This window comes from Epinephelus lanceolatus, chromosome 10 (assembly GCF_041903045.1).
Source record: "Epinephelus lanceolatus isolate andai-2023 chromosome 10, ASM4190304v1, whole genome shotgun sequence".
Classification (NCBI taxonomy): Eukaryota; Metazoa; Chordata; class Actinopteri; order Perciformes; family Serranidae; genus Epinephelus; species Epinephelus lanceolatus.
The window spans coordinates 300,449-320,311 of record NC_135743.1 but is presented as its reverse complement, the minus strand read 5'-3'; the positions used below and the strand labels follow the sequence as shown (position 1 = coordinate 320,311).

At 40.8% G+C, this 19,863-nt stretch overlaps 1 protein-coding gene across 1 annotated transcript in view; it reads right to left on the bottom strand.

The window, feature by feature from the left end:
- Positions 1–491: 491 nt before the first annotated feature.
- Positions 492–19,863, bottom strand: part of scap (SREBF chaperone) — a 95,574-nt gene continuing 76,202 nt past the window's right edge. Inside the window, exons 16-23 of the mRNA XM_078171251.1 lie at positions 13,534–13,649; positions 11,664–12,204; positions 8,870–8,955; positions 8,663–8,745; positions 8,051–8,217; positions 7,832–7,912; positions 1,827–2,033; positions 492–1,351 (exon numbers count right to left, since the gene is read on the bottom strand). Coding sequence (XP_078027377.1) covers positions 1,106–1,351; positions 1,827–2,033; positions 7,832–7,912; positions 8,051–8,217; positions 8,663–8,745; positions 8,870–8,955; positions 11,664–12,204; positions 13,534–13,649 — 1,527 coding nt within the window. The 3' untranslated portion in view covers positions 492–1,105. The remainder of the gene's footprint in view (positions 1,352–1,826; positions 2,034–7,831; positions 7,913–8,050; positions 8,218–8,662; positions 8,746–8,869; positions 8,956–11,663; positions 12,205–13,533; positions 13,650–19,863) is intronic.

The following is a 19,863-nucleotide window of genomic DNA, read 5'->3' as shown; positions in this document are numbered from 1 at the left end:
AAAACAAAACAAAAGGCAGAGCCGGTAAAAAAAAAAAACTGATGTCAGCTGCTGAAAGTGTGTTTACAAAGATGGTGACGGTGTGTTTGTGAACATGGTGACGTTGTTTTTCCAAACAAGACGACGGTGTGTTTGTAAACATTGCGGCACTGTGTTTGTAAACATAGTGACGATGTGTTTGTGAACGTGGTGATGGTGTGTTTGTAAACGTTTTGGCACTGTGTTTCTAAACATGACAGCGCTGTTTGCTAACATGGTGGCGGGTGTGTTTGTAAACATTGGGGCACTGTGTTTTTAAACATGGCGGTGCTGTGTTTGTAAACATGGTGGCGGGTGTGTTTGTAAACATGGCGCCATTGTTTTTGTACATACATGGTGACGTATTTGTAAATTGGAGGCAGTCTGATGAAGGTGAAGATCAGACGCACTGTGTTTCCACGATAACGCTCCAGAGAATCCTTTGACAAACAAACAAAAAAACACTCGCCATCTTTATCATTATTTTGTTATATTGTTTTTTTTAAGAGCCGACATTCATAAACAAACTGTTATTCCAAAATGTATCACTAATAAATAAGATTTATACATATAAAAACAGGCTGACTTTGTACAGTGATCTTCACGTCTCCGTCACTCACTCACACAGTTTGTTCTCAGCAGGTTCAGATTCACTCATTCATTCATTCACAGCTTGTCTGACAGGCCGCAGACCTGCAGAGCTCGCTGTGGCTGCGCTCTGCTGTCGAGCCAAAGAGGCAGCAGGAATATTAAAAAATAAAGAGACAACTTTATCTTCCTCTCTGGGTGGGCAGGGTCACAGTGAAGCCCCACCCACTAAAGCAGCATTGAGGGCGGAGCCACACAACAAACACATGTGTTAAAAAAAGCATAAACTGATGACGGGTGGAGAAACGTCAACAATTCATCATCCAGTGTTCGTCACCCTGCGACCATCAAATGCAGCAGGTTGTACAATCAGTCAGAGAAAAACAGCTTTACATGGTCACATGATCACATGGTCACATGATCGCGTCTCTAAACAACACAAAGCAAAGAAACAGGAAGTTAAGTTCTGAGTGCATGATTTTCTGTCATCCGTCTGTCCTCAGTCCAGTTTCTCCAGCACAGATGGCACGTACACCAGGCTGAGCTCACTGCCGAAGTCACAGATGATGGCGGCATTGTCAAGAACCAGCAGCTGCCGCACGCCCTGACCGTCGCTGCTCTGGCCCAGGTAGACCGTCTGCAGCAGGTCACCAAAGTTCAGATCCCAGAAGGAGACGCAGCCCTGACCCCCCGTCACCAGGAGAGACTCAGAGATCACGCCCAGACTGGCTCCACAGCCCACCTCCTGATGAGGACAGAAAGAGGTGAGGTTAACTTGGGTTCAGGTGTCAGAAACAATTAAAAGTACGTAAGGTGTCAGAAACACTCAGAGGTGAGTTAGGTGTCAGAAACAGAGATGCGTAAGGTGTCAGAAACAGTCAGAGGTGTGTGAAGTGTCAGAAACACTCAGAGGTAAGTTACCCTAACCCTAACCCTTAAAAAAACAAAAGTCATAGTGAAGTATGTCGACTTTTTTTTTTAAAAAAAGTCATAATATAGTATATTGATTTTTTTTTAAAAAAAGTCATAGTATAGTATGTCAGGTGTCAGAAACAGTCAGACATGCATAAGGTGTCAGAAACAGTCAGGTGTGTCAGAGACAGTCAGAGATGCATAAGGTGTCAGAAACAGTCAGAGGTGCGTCAGCTGTCAAAACACTCAGAGGTGCATCAGGTGTCAGAAACACTCAGAGGTGCATCAGGTGTCAGATCTGAGATTACCTGCTGTATGGAGTAGAGTTTGATCCCTGTGCTGCGGTCCCAGATACAGATAAGGTCATCCAGTCCTGAGCTGATAACACAAGAGGTGGTGCAGACCAGTGAGGTGACGTCACCACGGTGACCGTAAACATGGCTGACTCGACTCCCCGTCAAGACGTCCCACAAACAGATTGCGCCATCCTGACCGCCGCTTGCCAGAACCATCGTCTGAGGAGAAAAAGAATCACAGTCAGTACATTTTACTGATTTCATGATGTTTGCTGAACATTTACTTTGATTATTATGTCTGGTTGTATGTCGCAGAATTTTCTATCTACAATGATAATAATAATAATAATAACACAAATTATTTAAAAAAAGTCATAGTATAACATGTCTATTTTTTCCAGAAAAAAGTCATAGAATAGCATGTCGATTTCATTTAAAAATGTCATAGTATAATATTTCGATTTTTCAAAAAAAGTCATTATAGTATGTCGATTAAAAAAAAAAAAAAAATCATATTATAGAATGTTGACTTGTAAAAAACAAAAGTCATAGAAAAGAATGTCAATTTTTTAAAAAAAAGTTTAGTTTGTTGATTCTTTAAAAAGTCATAGTATAGCATGTCGATTTTTTTCCCCCATAAAAGTCAGTATAGCAGGTCGATTTCTTTTTAAAACAGTCATAGTATAGTATTTCAATGTATGTCGATTTTTGAAAAAAGTCATAGTATATTATGTTGATTTTTTTCCATGAAGTCATAATATAGTAGGTCATATTTTTCAAAGAAAAAAAAGATACTATAGTATGTCAATTTAAAAAAAAAACATAGTATAGTATGTCAATTTTTTTTTTAAAGTCACAGTATAGTATGTTCTTTTTTTAAAAATCGACATACTACTTTTCTTTGAAAAAAATGTCCTGCTATACTATGACTTTTTTTAAAAAAAAGAAAAATCGACAAACTATACTATCACTTTTTTTTTTTTAAAAAAAAAAAATCGAAATACTATAGTCATATAGTCATATATAAGTCATAATATAGCCTGTTGATTTTTGTCTGCAAAAAAAGTCATAGTATAGTATGTCGATATAAAAAGAAAAGACACAGTAACGTATGTTACTTTTGTTTTAAAAAAAGTCATACTATAGCGTGTCGATTTTTGTCTGCAAAAAAAGTCATAGTATAGTATGTCGATTTGTTTTTCAAAAAAGTCATAGTATAATATGTCAATGTTGGAAAAAAAGTCATAGTATAGTATGTCAAGTTTTTTTTTTAAAAGTCATAGTATAGTATGTCGATTTTTTTTTCCCAAAAAAGTCATAGCATAATATGTCAATGTTTGAAAAAAAGTCATAGTATAGTATGTCAATTTTTTAAAAAAAGGGCATAGTATAGCTTCTCGATTTTTTCAGAAAGTCATAGAATACTGAGTTTATTTTTTTTAAATAAAAAGTCATACTAAAGTATGTCGATTTTTTGAAAAAAGTCATATTACATTATGTCGAATTTTTCCCCCATAAAAAAAGTCATAGTACAGCATGTCGATTTTTCTCAGAAAGAAAGTCATAGTATAGGAGGTCATTTATTTTCCAAGAAAAATTCAAAGTATAGTATGTCAATTTAAAAAAAAAAAAAAAAAAGTCAGTATATTATGTGGATTTAAAAAAAAGTCATAGTATAGTATGTCGACTTTTTTAAAAAAAGTCACAGTATGGTATGTCGATTTAAAAGAAGAAGTCAGTGTAGTATGTCTACATTTTAAAAAAAATAGTATAGCGTGTCGAATTTTGTCTGCAAAAGTCATAGTATAATGTGTCGACTTCTTAAAAAAAGTCATAGTATAGTATGTCAACATACTAATAAAGTCATACTATAGTATGTCTATTATTTTTTAAAAAGTCATAGTATAGTATGTCGATTTTTATAAAAAGTCATAGTATAGTATGTCGATTTTATTAATAAAGTCATAGCATAGTATGTCATTTTTTAAAAAAAAGAAGTCATAGTATAGTATGTGGACTTTTTAAAAAAAAGTCATAGTATAGTATGTTGATAAAAAAAAAGCCACAGTATAGTATGTCAACTTTTTAATAAAGTCATAGTATAGTATGTCGACTTTCTTAAAGAAAAGTCATAGTATAGTATGTCGACTTTCTTAAAAAAGTCATTGTATAGTATGTCGATTTAAAAAAAAAAAAAGTCATAGTATAGTATGTCGACTTTCTTTAAAAAAAGTCATAGTATAGTATGTCGACATACTAATAAAGTCATACTATAGTATGTCTATTATTTTTTAAAAAGTCATAGTATAGTATGTCGATTTTTAAAAAACAGTCAAAGTACAGTATGGCGTCTTTTTAAAAAAAGTCATAGTATACTATGTCGACTTTTAAGAAAAAAGTCATAGTATAGTATGTCGATTAAAAAACAAGAAGTCATAGTGTAGTATGTCGACATTTTTTAAAAAAGTCATAGTATAGCGTGTCGATTTTTTTTAATAAAGTCATAGTATAGTATGTCGATTTAAAAAAAGAAGTAATAGTGTGGTATGTCAACATTTTATAAAATAAATCATAGTATAGCGTGTCGATTTTTGTCCGCAAAAAAATCATAGTATAGTATGTCGACTTTCTTAAAAAAAGTCATAGTATAGTATGTCGATTTTTTTTTAAAAAAAGTCATAGTATAATATGTCGACTTTTTAATAAAGTCATAGTATAGTTTTATTGACTTTCTTAAAGAAAAGTCCTAGTATAGTATGTCGATTTTAAAAAAAGTCCTAGTATAGTATGTCGACTTTCTTAAAAAGTCATAGTATAGTATGTCGACTTTTTAATAAAGTCATAGTATAGTATGTCGACTTTTTTAAAAAAAAAGTCACAGTATATTATGTCGATTTTAAAAAAAGTCATAGTATAGTATGTCGACTTTTTAAAAAAAAGTCACAGTATAGTATGTTGATTTAAAAAAAGAAGTCATAGTGTAGTATGTCGACATTTAAAAAAAAATCATAGTATAGCGTGTCGATTTTGTCTGCAAAAAAAATCATAGTATAGTGTGTCGACTTTTTAAAAAAAAAAAGTCATAGTATAGCGTGTCAATTTTTAAAAAAAAAAAAAAGTCATAGTATGGTATGTCGATTTAAAAGAAGAAGTCATAGTGTAGTATGTCGACATTTAAAAAAAAATAGTATAGCGTGTCGAGTTTTGTCTGCAAAAGTCATAGTATAGTGTGTCGACTTCTTAAAAAAAGTCATAGTATAGTATAGTATGTCAATTTAAAAAAAAAAGTCATAGTATAGTATGTCGATTTTTAAAAAAAAGTCAGTATAGTACGTCGATTTTTTAAAAAAAGTCATAGTATAGTATGTCGACATACTAATAATAAAGTCATACTATAGTATGTCTATGATTTTTTAAAAAGTCAGTATAGTACGTCGATTTTTAAAAAAAAAAAGTCATAGTATAGTATGTCGACATACTAATAATAAAGTCATACTATAGTATGTCTATTATTTTTTAAAAAGTCATAGTATAGTATGTCGATTTTTTTAATAAAGTCATAGCATAGTATGTTGTTTTTTTAGAAAAAGAAGTCATAGTATAGTATGTGGACTTTTTTAAAAAAAAGTCATAGTATAGTATACCAATTTTTTTTTTAAGTCATAGCATAGTATGTTGATTTAAAAACAGAAGTCATAGTGTAGTATGTCAACATTTTATAAAAAAATCATAGTATAGTGTGTCGATTTTTTAAATAAAGTCATAGTACAGTATGTCGATTTTTAAAAAAAGAAGAAGTCAGAGTATAGTACGTCGATCTTTTTTTTAAAAAAAGTCATAGTATAGTACGTGGAGTTTTTTAAAAAAAGTCAGTATAGTATGTTGATTTTTTTTTAAAAAAGTCATAGTATAGCGTGTTGATTTTTTAAATAAAGTCGTACACTATGTCGATTTTCAAAAAAAAAGAAGTCATAGTATAGTACGTCGATCTTTTTTTTTAAAAAAAAGTCATAGTATAGCATGTCGATTTTTTAAATAAAGTCATAGTACACTATGTCGATTTTTTAAATAAAGTCATAGTACACTATGTCGATTTTTTAAAAAAAAGAAGTCATAGTATAGTATGTCGATTTTTTTTAAAAAGTCATAGCATAGTATGTCGGTTTTTAAAAAAAAATCATAGTATAGTATGTGGACTTTTTAAAAAAAGTCATAATATAGTATGTTGATTTAAAAACAGAAGTCATAGTGTAGCATGTTGACATTTTATAAAAAAATCATAGTATAGCATGTCGATTTTTGTCTGCAAAAAAACCATAGTATAGTGTGTCAAATTTAAAAAAAAAAAGTCATAGTATAGTGTGTCGATTTTTTAAATAAAGTCATAGTATAGTACGTCGATCTTTTTTTAAAAAAAAGTCATAGTATAGTATGTTGATTTTTTTTAAAAAGTCATAGTATAGTACGTCGATCTTTTTTTAAAAAAAAAGTCATAGTATAGTATGTCGATTTTTTTAAAAAGTCATACTATAGTATGTCGGTTTTTTTAAAAAAAGGAGTCATAGTATAGTACGTCGATTTTTAAAAAAAAAAAATCATAGTATAGTAAGTCGACATACTAATAATAAAGTCACACTATAGTATGTCTATTATTTTTTAAAAAGTCATAGTATAGTACGTTGAATTTTTTTAAAAAGTCATAGTATAGTATGTCGATTAAAAAACAAGAAGTCATAGTGTAGTATGTGGACTTTTTAAAAAAAGTCATAGCATAGTATGTTGATTTAAAAAAAGAAGTCATAGTGTAGTATGTCGACATTTTATAAAAAAACCATAGTATAGCGTGTCGATTTTTGTCTGCAAAAAAATCAGTGTAGTGTGTCGACTTTTTAAAAAAGTCATAGTATAGTACGTCGATTTTTTTTTAAAAAAAAGTCATACTATAGTATGTCTATTATTTTTTAAAAAGTCATAGTATAGTATGTCGATTTTTAAAACAAGTCATAGTATAGTATGTCGACATTTTTTTAAAAAAAAGTCATTGTATAGTATGTCGATTTTTTTTAAAAAAAAGTCATAGTATAGTATGTCGATTTTAAAAAAAGTCATAGTATAGTATGTTGATTTAAAAAAAGCCATAGTATAGTATGTCGACTTTTTAATAGTCATAGTATAGTTTGTCGACTTTAAAAAAAGTCATAGTATAATATGTTGACTTTCTTAAAGAAAAGTCATAGTATAGCATGTCGATTTTAAAAAAATGTCATAGTATAGTATGTTGATTTTAAAAAAAGCCACAGTATAGTATGTCGACTTTTTAATTCGATTTAAAAAAAAGCCATAGTATAGTATGTTGACTTTTTAAAAAAGTCATAGTATAGTATGTCGATTTTAAAAAAAGCCATAGTATATGTTGATTTAAAAAAAGCCATAGTATAGTATATTGATTTAAAAAAAAAAGTAATAGTATAGCGTGTCGAATTTTGTCCGCAAAAAAAGTCATAGTATAGTACGTTGATTTTTCAACCCTAACCCTAGCACGTATGTTATTTGGTTTTAGTCACCCTGTGTCAGCTGGTGGAAATAAAACCAGTGAGGTCCAGTGACGTCAGGTGACTGTGTGTTTGTGTCTGTAACTCTGCAGCCTCTGATTGTTCCAAACACATCATACAGTGGTTTATTAACAATCAGACAGAAGCTTCAACATCAAACTAAATCTGATTAAAACCTGACATAGAGTTAAAGATCTGATCAGTCAGCTGCTTCAGGTTCTGATGATCATCATCATACAATAATAACATGCATGATGTCATTCAGGGATGGTTAAATATTAAATGTTATTTATTGATAAGGAATCCGTGATAAATGTGATTTTCACTACAGGTTGGTGGAGGCGGGGCTTGAGGCGGGACCTGAGGCTGGAGGCGGGCCTAAGACACTATCGGTTTAATGTGGAAGTGAGATATGAAATATATTTGGTCTGATGTGTTTCCATGGTAACGCGGTGTCTGACTGACCTGGTCGATGTAGATGGCTGTGATTCCTCCAGAGTGACCCTGCAGCGTGAAGAGACAGCACGAGTCCTCCAGACGGTACACCTGAGTCACACACACACAGAGCATGTCATCTGTGTGTCATGTGTGTGTCGTGTGTGTAGTATCAAGTGTGTATCTGTGGTCTAATCTGGTCTGTGTTAAATGTGACTCATGACTAAAATGTTAGCGTTAGTATGTTACCCGGACAGTGTGGTCCTGGCTCCCGGTGACGACCCTCCCGGCGGCGGCTCGCAGCACTGTGATTGGCTTTTGGTGGGCGCACTGAACGGAGCGCGTGAGCTGGCAGCTGATGATGTCCTCGCTGCTGTAACAGGGAGACGGAGGCATGCTGCCTCGCCCGAGGGTGCCTGTCAGATAAGGCAGAGGGCGTTAAGTTTCATCCTGACCTCAGTGGGTTCATTTCGGGCTGCGAGTCAACATGTGATCAATAAATGTTGTGTCTATAAACAGTGTCTCAAGATGTCACACGTCTCGTTCATCATCATCAGTTAACGAAGCAGCTGATCTGCGTGTCTGCTGAAAAATCACTGATTAAACTGCTGCTCATTTCTGATTATTGATTAGTTCATCAGGTGTTTTTATAGATTATCTGTGATAAAGCTGAGTGTGTAAAGTGTGTGTTCGGTGTGTGTTTGTGTTATAAAGCGGCAGAAATATTGTTTCTGTACAGTGTGTGATGTCATCGCGTTTCTACGTCACTGAGCTGGTTTTAACACTGTGAGCTGTAGGAGTAAATAAATATGATGTGATGTCATCACGATGATGATGATGATGATGATGAAGCTCACACACCTCTGTACTGAACCAGACCCAGGGGTTTGTTTATCTCCACTGTGAAGAAATCCAGAGAGCCGTTCAGCCGAGCTGCCACGATCCTGAGGATGACACACACAGAGTCACATGAAGTGTGAGGGCGGGGCTTACACACTCTGACACCTCCACCTTAATCAAATCTGACACCAATACATCTGTGTGTGTGTGTGTGTGTGTTTCAGTCACCTGTTGTTGAGGAAGGCAAGAGCTGTGATCCCAGAGACGCCGTCGTCATTAACGCAGCGTAACGAACCTTCGACTGCGTCCCACAGCTGGAACCAAACAAACACAGTCATCAAATCCACGACCCTCCCTCCACCATAAATCACTTATAAGTTTTTAAAGTTAAAAAAAAGTCTCAGTTTTTCACTCCTGTCATTCGTTTGAGACGTAAAATGAAGTCAATCAATCAATCAATCAATTTTATTTATAAAGCCCAATATCACAAATCACAATTTGCCTCACAGGGCTTTACAGCATACGACATCCCTCTGTCCTTATGACCCTCACAGCTGATCAGGAAAAACTCCCCAAAAAAACCCTTTAATGGGGAAAAAAAACGGTAGAAACCTCAGGAAGAGCAACTGAGGAGGGATCCCTCTTCCAGGACGGACAGACGTGCAATAGATGTCGTACAGAACAGATCAGCATAATAAATTAACAGTAATCCGTATGACACAATGAGACAGAGAGAGAGACAGAGAGAGAGAGAGAGAGATGCAGGTAATGACAGTAGCTTACAACAACATTATTGAAAGTAATAATATTATAGTTATAGTTCTGGCTACTGTGGTACAATATGTTGAAAGTATGTATTAATATCTGACAGTATACATGTGTGACAATAGTCATATGTGTATAATAACAGTAGAAGTATGACTAATGACTAATGATGGCAGCAGCAGCAGGAGGCATCTGGCAGGACCACGGCAGCAGCACAACCACACACGTCACGCTGTCCAGGCACCGCTGTGATATGAGTTAATCTGAGAGACAGTGGAGCACAAAGGCTCCGGAGAAGAAGCCGAGTTAGTGACATCCAGAATGGCCGAGTTAGCAAGATGCAGTAATAGAATACGAGAGAGAGAGAGAGAGAGAGAGAGAAGGAGAGAGAGAGAGAAGGAGAGAAGGTGCCCGGTGTATTATAGGGGGTCCTCCGGCAGACTAGGCCTAAGTCAGCCTAACTAGGGGCTGGTACAGGGCAAGCCTGAGCCAGCCCTAACTATAAGCTTTATCAAAGAGGAAAGTCTTAAGTCTAGTCTTAAATGTGGAGACGGTGTCTGCCTCCCGGACCGTAACAGGAAGATGATTCCACAGGAGAGGAGCCTGATAGCTGAAGGCTCTGGCTCCTGATCTGCTTTTGGAGACTTTAGGGACCACGAGTAACCCTGCGTTCTCAGAGCGCAGTGTTCTGGTGGGATAATATGGCACTATGAGCTCTCTAAGATATGATGGAGCTTGACCATTTAGAGCTTTATAAGTTAACAGTAGGATTTTAAATTCAATTCTGGATTTTACAGGGAGCCAGTGCAGAGAAGCTAAAACAGGAGAAATATGATCTCGTTTCTTAGTTCCTGTTAGTACACGTGCTGCTGCATTCTGAATTAGCTGGAGAGTTTTGAAGGACTTACTAGAGCTACCTGATAATAGAGAGTTACAGTAATCCAGCCTAGAGGTAACAAAAGCGTGGACCAATTTTTCTGCATCTTTTCGGGTCAGGATAGGCCTAATTTTCGCAATATTACGCAGATGAAAAAATGCAGTCCGTGAGGTTTGTTTTAAATGAGAATTAAAAGACAAATCTTGATCAAATATTACTCCGAGGTTTCTTACGGTAGTGCTAGAGGCCAGAGCAATGCCATCTGGAGAAACTATGTCATCAGATAAAGAGTCTCTGAGTTGTTTGGGGCCAAGAACAATAACTTCAGTTTTGTCTGAATTTAATATCAGGAAATTGGTGCTCATCCAAGTTTGTATGTATGTAAGTGATTCTGATAAAATATTATTTTAACATCAGATCTGAATTTAAATTTGAAATTTAATTTTCTTTAAAAATGTGAACAAGGTTTGATGAAGTGTCACTGTTTTAACTTCAGATTTGGTTTTGAGTGTTTTTTCTGAGAGAAGTGTTTGTCACACACAATGTGTTCAATGACCATCAGAAATTTGAAAATCCAAATATAATTCCTGTTTTTACAGTTTTTGGCTGTGATAAATATTTTAAAGAAAACTTGCCAAAATGTATCGCTAAAGAATCATCACCAAAATATGGAGGTCATGTTTTCTTTAAAAAATTATTCAAATTAATTTACAAAAAAAACCTCTTAAATGATAAACTTTTTTAGATTTAAAAAAAAATTATAATTAAATAAATAAATTATATTATTACTTTAATTAATGTTGTTGTAAGCTACTGTCATTACCTGCATCTCTCTCTCTCTCTCTCTCTCTCTCTCTCTCTGTCTCATTGTGTCATATGGATTACTGTTAATTTATTATGTTGATCTGTTCTGTACGACATCTATTGCACGTCTGTCCGTCCTGGAAGAGGGATCCCTCCTCAGTTGCTCTTCCTGAGGTTTCTACCGTTTTTTCCCCGTTAAAGGGTTTTTTGGGGAGTTTTTCCTGATCAGCTGTGAGGGTCATAAGGACAGAGGGATGTCGTATGCTGTAAAGCCCTGTGAGGCAAATTGTGATTTGTGATATTGGGCTTTATAAATAAAATTGATTGATTGATTGAAATATATTTCTTTAATTTTAAGACAGCTGAGTGTCTCAGGTGACAGGATGTTCACAGGTCACAGGCGTGGCTCAGGTGTTGCACACAGAGCGACAGGTGACAGGATGTTCCCAGGTCAGTGTTGTGAAATAATATTATAACTTTATAAAAATTAAATATGTTGTTTTTGTTCTTTCATTTTCACACACACAGACACACACACACCCACACAGACACAGACACGCACACACACACACGCACCTCCAGTTTGCCGCTGCTCCGCCCAGCAGCGATCAGGTTCCCTCTCAGCTCCATGGCCCACACAGAGCTCTCCCAGTCAGCCGTGACCTGCGTCCCCGCGGTGCAGCCTCTGTCGGGGTTTAAGAAGGCGGCGTTGTCCCCTGAGCTGGGTCTCCTCTGGAGCAGAGCTCCTGATGCCGGCGAGGACGAGGCTGAGGAAGGAGACGGGTAGGTGGAGGATGACGGGGGCTCGTGCTCCATGTAGGCACGCTCCACCAGACCTCCAAAGTCAAAGCCTTCTCTGGGTGGGGTGCAGAGGTGGGAGGGGGGCTGGGAGGCAAAGTTGGTGTCGATGAGTGGTGTGAGATCTGGCTGGTCAGTGAACAGGGTGGGGCGGGCGGGGGCGGAGCGACGTCTCAGAGGGTAGCCCTCCTCCTCCGAGAGGACGTCAGCTGTGACAGACGAGCTGTGAGCTTCTAAACACTCAGAGTCTGTGGCTCCGCCCACACTGTCCCAACCATCACGCTGCTCCCAGCAGCCACTGCTGCTGCTGCGTCTGAGCCTGAGGACAAAACATCACACTGAGGGTTACTGAGAGACACCAGGGACACGACAGAGACATCAGAGACACATTACAGACCTCAGAGAGACATCAGAGACACATTACAAACATCAGAGACACATCAGAAGCACATTAAAGACATCAGAGACACATCAGAAAGACATCATAGACACATCAGAGAGACATCGGAGACAAATCTGAGACACATCGGAGACACATCAGAGACATCAGTCTGTCTCATGTCCCTGCAGGATGTTTAGATGTTTGCCTTTAATGGAGACCAGGCCTTTAATTGAGACCAGGCCTTTAATTGAGACCAGGCCTTTAATTGAGACCAGGCCTTTAATTGAGACCGGGCCTTTAAGGGAGACCGGGCCTTTAATGGAGACCGGGCCTTTAATGGAGACCGGGCCTTTAATTGAGACCAGGCCTTTAATGGAGACCAGGCCTTTAATGGAGACCAGGCCTTTAATTGAGACCAGGCCTTTAATTGAGACCGGGCCTTTAAGGGAGACCGGGCCTTTAATGGAGACCGGGCCTTTAATGGAGACCGGGCCTTTAATTGAGACCAGGCCTTTAATGGAGACCAGGCCTTTAATTGAGACCAGGCCTTTAATGGAGACCAGGCCTTTAATGGAGACCAGGCCTTTAATGGAGACCGGGCCTTTAATTGAGACCGGGCCTTTAATGGAGACCGGGCCTTTAATTGAGACCGGGCCTTTAATTGAGACCGGGCCTTTAATGGACACCAGGCCTTTAATTGAGACCAGGTCTTTAATGGAAACCGGGCCTTTAATTGAGACCGGGCCTTTAATGGAGACCAGGCCTTTAATGGAGACCAGGCCTTTAATTGAGACCAGGCCTTTAATGGAGACCAGGCCTTTAATGGAGACCAGGCCTTTAATTGAGACCAGGCCTTTAATGGAGACCGGGCCTTTAATTGAAGTTTAACTGTATCTTGTCTCTGGACTCAGCTGAATATGGATCAGGATTTATAATGAAGGAAAATACCCGATTTAAATATTTGGAGCTCTGCAGCTGGTTTTTAAAAATGAGGCGGCGACTGAGGACAACTTTTCTCTGGGTCTATGTGAGACAGTTTCCGTCTGTCTCTGTCAGAAGACTCTGAGACTGGACTTTACTGTCTCTGATCTTTTAAAGACAAATAAACTCTGTTAGGTTCAGGACATTGTTCCTCTCAGTGAGAAGTCGGCGGTATGATGACACTGTCTGTGACTGTGAGTCCCAGACCTCTGTCTCTGGTCCCTGCTGGGGACAATTAACCACCAAAAACAAACAACAGATGGATCCATGCAGAGATAGTCTCACCCGTGGTTCGGGATAACGGTCAAACAGTCTCCAGTCTGGGCGTCCCACACCCGAATCTGTCCTGCCAGGCAGCAGCTAGCCAGCAGCATCCCGTCACTGGCCAAACATTCGATGTCCTGAGAGACACACAGAGACACAGCATGGACCACATGGACAGAGACACAGACACACAGAGACACACAGAGACACACAGAGACACACAGACACATAGAGACACACAGAGACATAGACACACAGAGACACACAGAGACACACAGACACATAGAGACACACAGAGACATAGACACACAGAGACACACACACACACACACAGACACATAGAGACACACAGAGACACACAGACACACAGAGACACACAGACACACACAGAGACACATAGACACACAGAGACACAGACACACAGAGACACAGAGACACATAGCGAGACACAGACACACAGAGACACACACAGACACACAGAGACACACAGAGACACACAGAGACACATAGACACACAGAGACACAGACACACAGAGACACATAGCGAGACACAGACACACAGAGACACACACAGACACACAGAGACACACACAGACACACAGAGACACACAGACAGAGAGACACAGACACACAGAGACACACAGACACACAGAGAGAAAGAGACACATAGCGAGACAGACACACACAGACACACAGAGACACACACAGACACACAGAGACACACAGACACACAGAGAGAAAGAGACACATAGCGAGACACAGACACACACAGAGACACAGAGACACACACAGACACACAGAGACACACACAGACACACAGACACACAGAGACACACAGAGACACACAGACAGAGAGACACAGACACACAGAGACACACACAGACACACAGAGACACACAGAGACACAGAGACACACAGAGAGACACAGACACACAGAGACACACAGAGACACAGAGACACACAGAGACACAGACACACAGAGACACAGAGACACACAGAGACACACAGAGAGACACAGAGACACAGAGACACACAGAGAGACACAGACACACAGAGACACACAGACACATAGAGACACAGACACACACAGACACAGACACACACACACACACACAGACACACACAGACACACACAGACACACACAGAGACACAGACACACAGAGACACACAGAGAGACACAGAGACACACAGAGACACACAGAGACACAGACACACAGAGACACACAGACACACAGAGATATACAGAGAGACACACACAGACACACAGAGACACAGACACAGAGACACACAGAGACACAGACACAGAGAGAGACACAGACACAGAGAGACACACAGACACAGAGACACACAGAGACACACAGACACAGAGAGACACACACAGAGACACAGACACAGAGAGACACAGAGACACAGACACAGAGACACACAGACACACAGAGACACACAGAGAGACACACAGAGACACAGAGACACAGACACACAGAGAGAGACACACACAGAGACACACATAGAGAGACACAGAGACACACAGAGGTATACAGAGACACACAGAGACACAGACACAGAGACACACAGAGAGAGACACACAGACACAGAGAGACACACACAGAGACACAGACACAGAGACAGAGACACAGAGAGACACAGAGACACACAGAGGTATACACAGACACAGAGAGACACAGACACACAGAGACACAGACACAGAGACACACAGAGAGAGACACACAGACACAGAGAGACACACACAGAGACACAGACACAGAGACAGAGACACAGAGAGACACAGAGACACAGACACAGAGACACAGAGAGACACAGAGAGACACACAGACGCAGAGAGACACACACACAGACACAGACACAGAGACACAGACACAGAGACACACAGAGACACACAGAGACACACAGAGAGACACACAGACACACAGAGACACAGACACAGAGAGACACAGACACACAGAGACAGACACAGAGACACACAGAGAGACACACAGACACAGAGAGACACACACAGAGACACAGACACAGAGACACAGACACAGAGAGACACAGAGACACAGAGACACACAGAGAGACACAGAGAGACACACACACAGACACAGACACAGAGACACAGAGACACAGACACAGAGACACACAGAGAGACACACAGAGAGACACACAGAGACACAGAGACACAGACACACAGAGAGAGACACACACAGAGACACACAGAGAGAGACACAGAGACACACAGAGGTATACAGAGACACACAGAGACACAGACACAGAGAGACACAGACACACAGAGACACAGACACAGAGACACACAGAGAGACACACAGAGACACACAGAGAGACACACAGACACAGAGAGACACACACAGAGACACAGACACAGAGACAGAGACACAGAGAGACACAGAGACACAGAGAGACACAGAGACACAGACACAGAGACACACAGAGGTATACAGAGACACACAGAGACACAGACACAGAGACACACAGAGAGACACACAGACACAGAGAGACACACACAGAGACACAGACACAGAGACAGAGACACACAGACACACACAGACACAGACACAGAGACACAGAGACACAGACACAGAGACACACAGAGACACACAGACACACAGAGACACACAGACACACAGAGACACAGAGACACACAGAGACACAGACACACAGAGACACACAGACACAAAGAGACACACAGAGACACACAGACACAGAGACACACAGAGACACACAGAGACACACAGACACACAGAGACACACAGACACACAGACACAGAGACACAAAGAGACACACAGAGACACACAGACACACAGAGACACACAGACACACAGACACACAGAGACACACAGAGACACAGACACACAGAGACACACAGACACACAGACACAAAGAGACACACAGAGACACAGACACAGAGAGACACACAGAGAGACACAGACACACAGACACACAGAGACACACAGAGACAGACACACAGAGACACACAGAGACACAGAGACACAGACACACAGAGAGAGACACACACAGAGACACACAGAGAGAGACACAGAGACACACAGAGGTATACAGAGACACACAGAGACACAGAGACACACAGAGACACACAGAGACACACAGAGACACAGAGACACAGAGAAACACACACAGAGACACAGAGACACACAGAGACACACAGAGACACAGAAACACACAGAGACACACAGAGAGACACACAGACACACAGAGACACACAGACACACAGACACACAGAGACACACACAGACACACAGACACACAGAGAGAGACACACAGAGACACACAGAGGTATACAGAGACACACAGAGACACAGACACAGAGAGACACAGACACACAGAGACACAGACACAGAGACACACAGAGAGACACACAGACACAGAGAGACACACACAGAGACACAGACACAGAGACAGAGACACAGAGAGACACACAGACACAGAGAGACACACACAGAGACACAGACACAGAGACAGAGACACACAGACACACACAGACACAGACACAGAGACACAGAGACACAGACACAGAGACACACAGAGACACACAGACACACAGAGACACACAGACACACAGAGACACAGAGACACACAGAGACACAGACACACAGAGACACACAGACACAAAGAGACACACAGAGACACACAGAGACACACAGACACAGAGACACACAGAGACACACAGAGACACACAGACACACAGAGACACACAGACACACAGACACAGAGACACAAAGAGACACACAGAGACACACAGACACACAGAGACACACAGACACACAGACACACAGACACACAGAGACACACAGAGACACAGACACACAGAGACACACAGACACAAAGAGACACACAGAGACACAGACACAGAGACACACAGAGAGACACAGAGACACAGACACACAGAGACACACAGACACACACAGACACAGACACAGAGACACAGAGACACAGACACAGAGACACACAGAGACACACAGACACACAGAGACACAGAGACACAGAGACACACAGAGACACAGACACACAGAGACACACAGACACACAGACACAAAGAGACACACAGAGACACACAGACACAGAGACACACAGAGACACACAGAGACACACAGACACACAGAGACACACAGACACAGAGACACAAAGAGACACACAGACACACAGACACACAGAGACACACAGACACACAGACACACAGAGACACACAGAGACACAGACACACAGAGACACACAGACACACAGACACAAAGAGACACACAGAGACACAGACACAGAGACACACAGAGAGACACAGAGACACAGACACACAGAGACACACAGAGACAGACACACAGAGACACACAGAGACACAGAGACACAGACACACAGAGAGAGACACACACAGAGACACACAGAGAGAGACACAGAGACACACAGAGGTATACAGAGACACACAGAGACACAGAGACACACAGAGACACACAGACACACAGAGACACACAGAGACACAGAGACACAGAGAAACACACACAGAGACACAGAGACACACAGAGACACACAGAGACACAGAAACACACAGAGACACACAGAGAGACACACAGACACACAGAGACACACAGACACACAGACACACAGAGACACACACAGACACACAGACACACAGAGACACACAGAGGTATACAGAGACACACAGAGACACAGACACAGAGAGACACAGACACACAGAGACACAGACACAGAGACACACAGAGAGACACACAGACACAGAGAGACACACACAGAGACACAGACACAGAGACAGAGACACAGAGAGACACAGAGACACAGAGAGACACAGAGACACAGACACAGAGACACACAGAGGTATACAGAGACACACAGAGACACAGACACAGAGAGACACAGACACACAGAGACACAGACACAGAGACACACAGAGAGACACACAGACACAGAGAGACACACACAGAGACACAGACACAGAGACAGAGACACACAGACACACACAGACACAGACACAGAGACACAGAGACACAGACACACAGAGACACACAGAGACACACAGACACACAGAGACACACAGACACACAGAGACACACAGACACACAGACACACAGAGACACACAGAGACACACAGACACAAAGAGACACACAGAGACACACAGACACAGAGACACACAGAGACACACAGAGACACACAGACACACAGAGACACACAGACACACAGACACAGAGACACAAAGAGACACACAGAGACACACAGACACACAGAGACACACAGACACACAGACACACAGAGACACACAGAGACACAGACACACAGAGACACACAGACACACAGACACAAAGAGACACACAGAGACACAGACACAGAGACACACAGAGAGACACAGAGACACAGACACACACAGAGACAGACACACAGAGACACACAGAGACACAGAGACACAGACACACAGAGAGAGACACACACAGAGACACACAGAGAGAGACACAGAGACACACAGAGGTATACAGAGACACACAGAGACACACAGACACACAGAGACACACAGAGACACAGAGACACAGAGAAACACACACAGAGACACAGAGACACACAGAGACACAGACACAGAGACACACAGAGAGACACAGAGACACAGACACACACAGAGACAGACACACAGAGACACACAGAGACACAGAGACACAGACACACAGAGAGAGACACACACAGAGACACACAGAGAGAGACACAGAGACACACAGAGGTATACAGAGACACACAGAGACACACAGACACACAGAGACACACAGAGACACAGAGACACAGAGAAACACACACAGAGACACAGAGACACACAGACACACAGACACACAGAGACACACACAGACACACAGACACACAGAGAGAGACACACAGAGACACACAGACACACAGAGACACACAGACACACAGACACACAGAGAGAGACACACAGAGACACAGAGACACACAGACACACAGAGAGAGACACACAGAGACACACAGAGACACACAGACACACAGAGACACACAGAGACACAGTCTGTTGTTGTTCTGCCACATGGTCAGGAAGTGTTCCTGCAGGAAACATGACTGTGTGACTGAAGTCAGGTGAATGAGCGAATGTGTGAATGTGTGAATGAATGAATGTGTGAATGAGTGAATTAGTGAATGAATGAATGTGTGAATGAGTGTCACTGAGCTGATCATCTGTCCAGTTCTCTGTCTGTCTGACAGAAAGCCTGATGTGTCCTCTGTGTGTGGACATGATAAAGTCTCCACCTGCTGCAGCTTTAAACTCAATCATGTGTTCACAGCTGTCACTGATGAACACATGAGGCCATT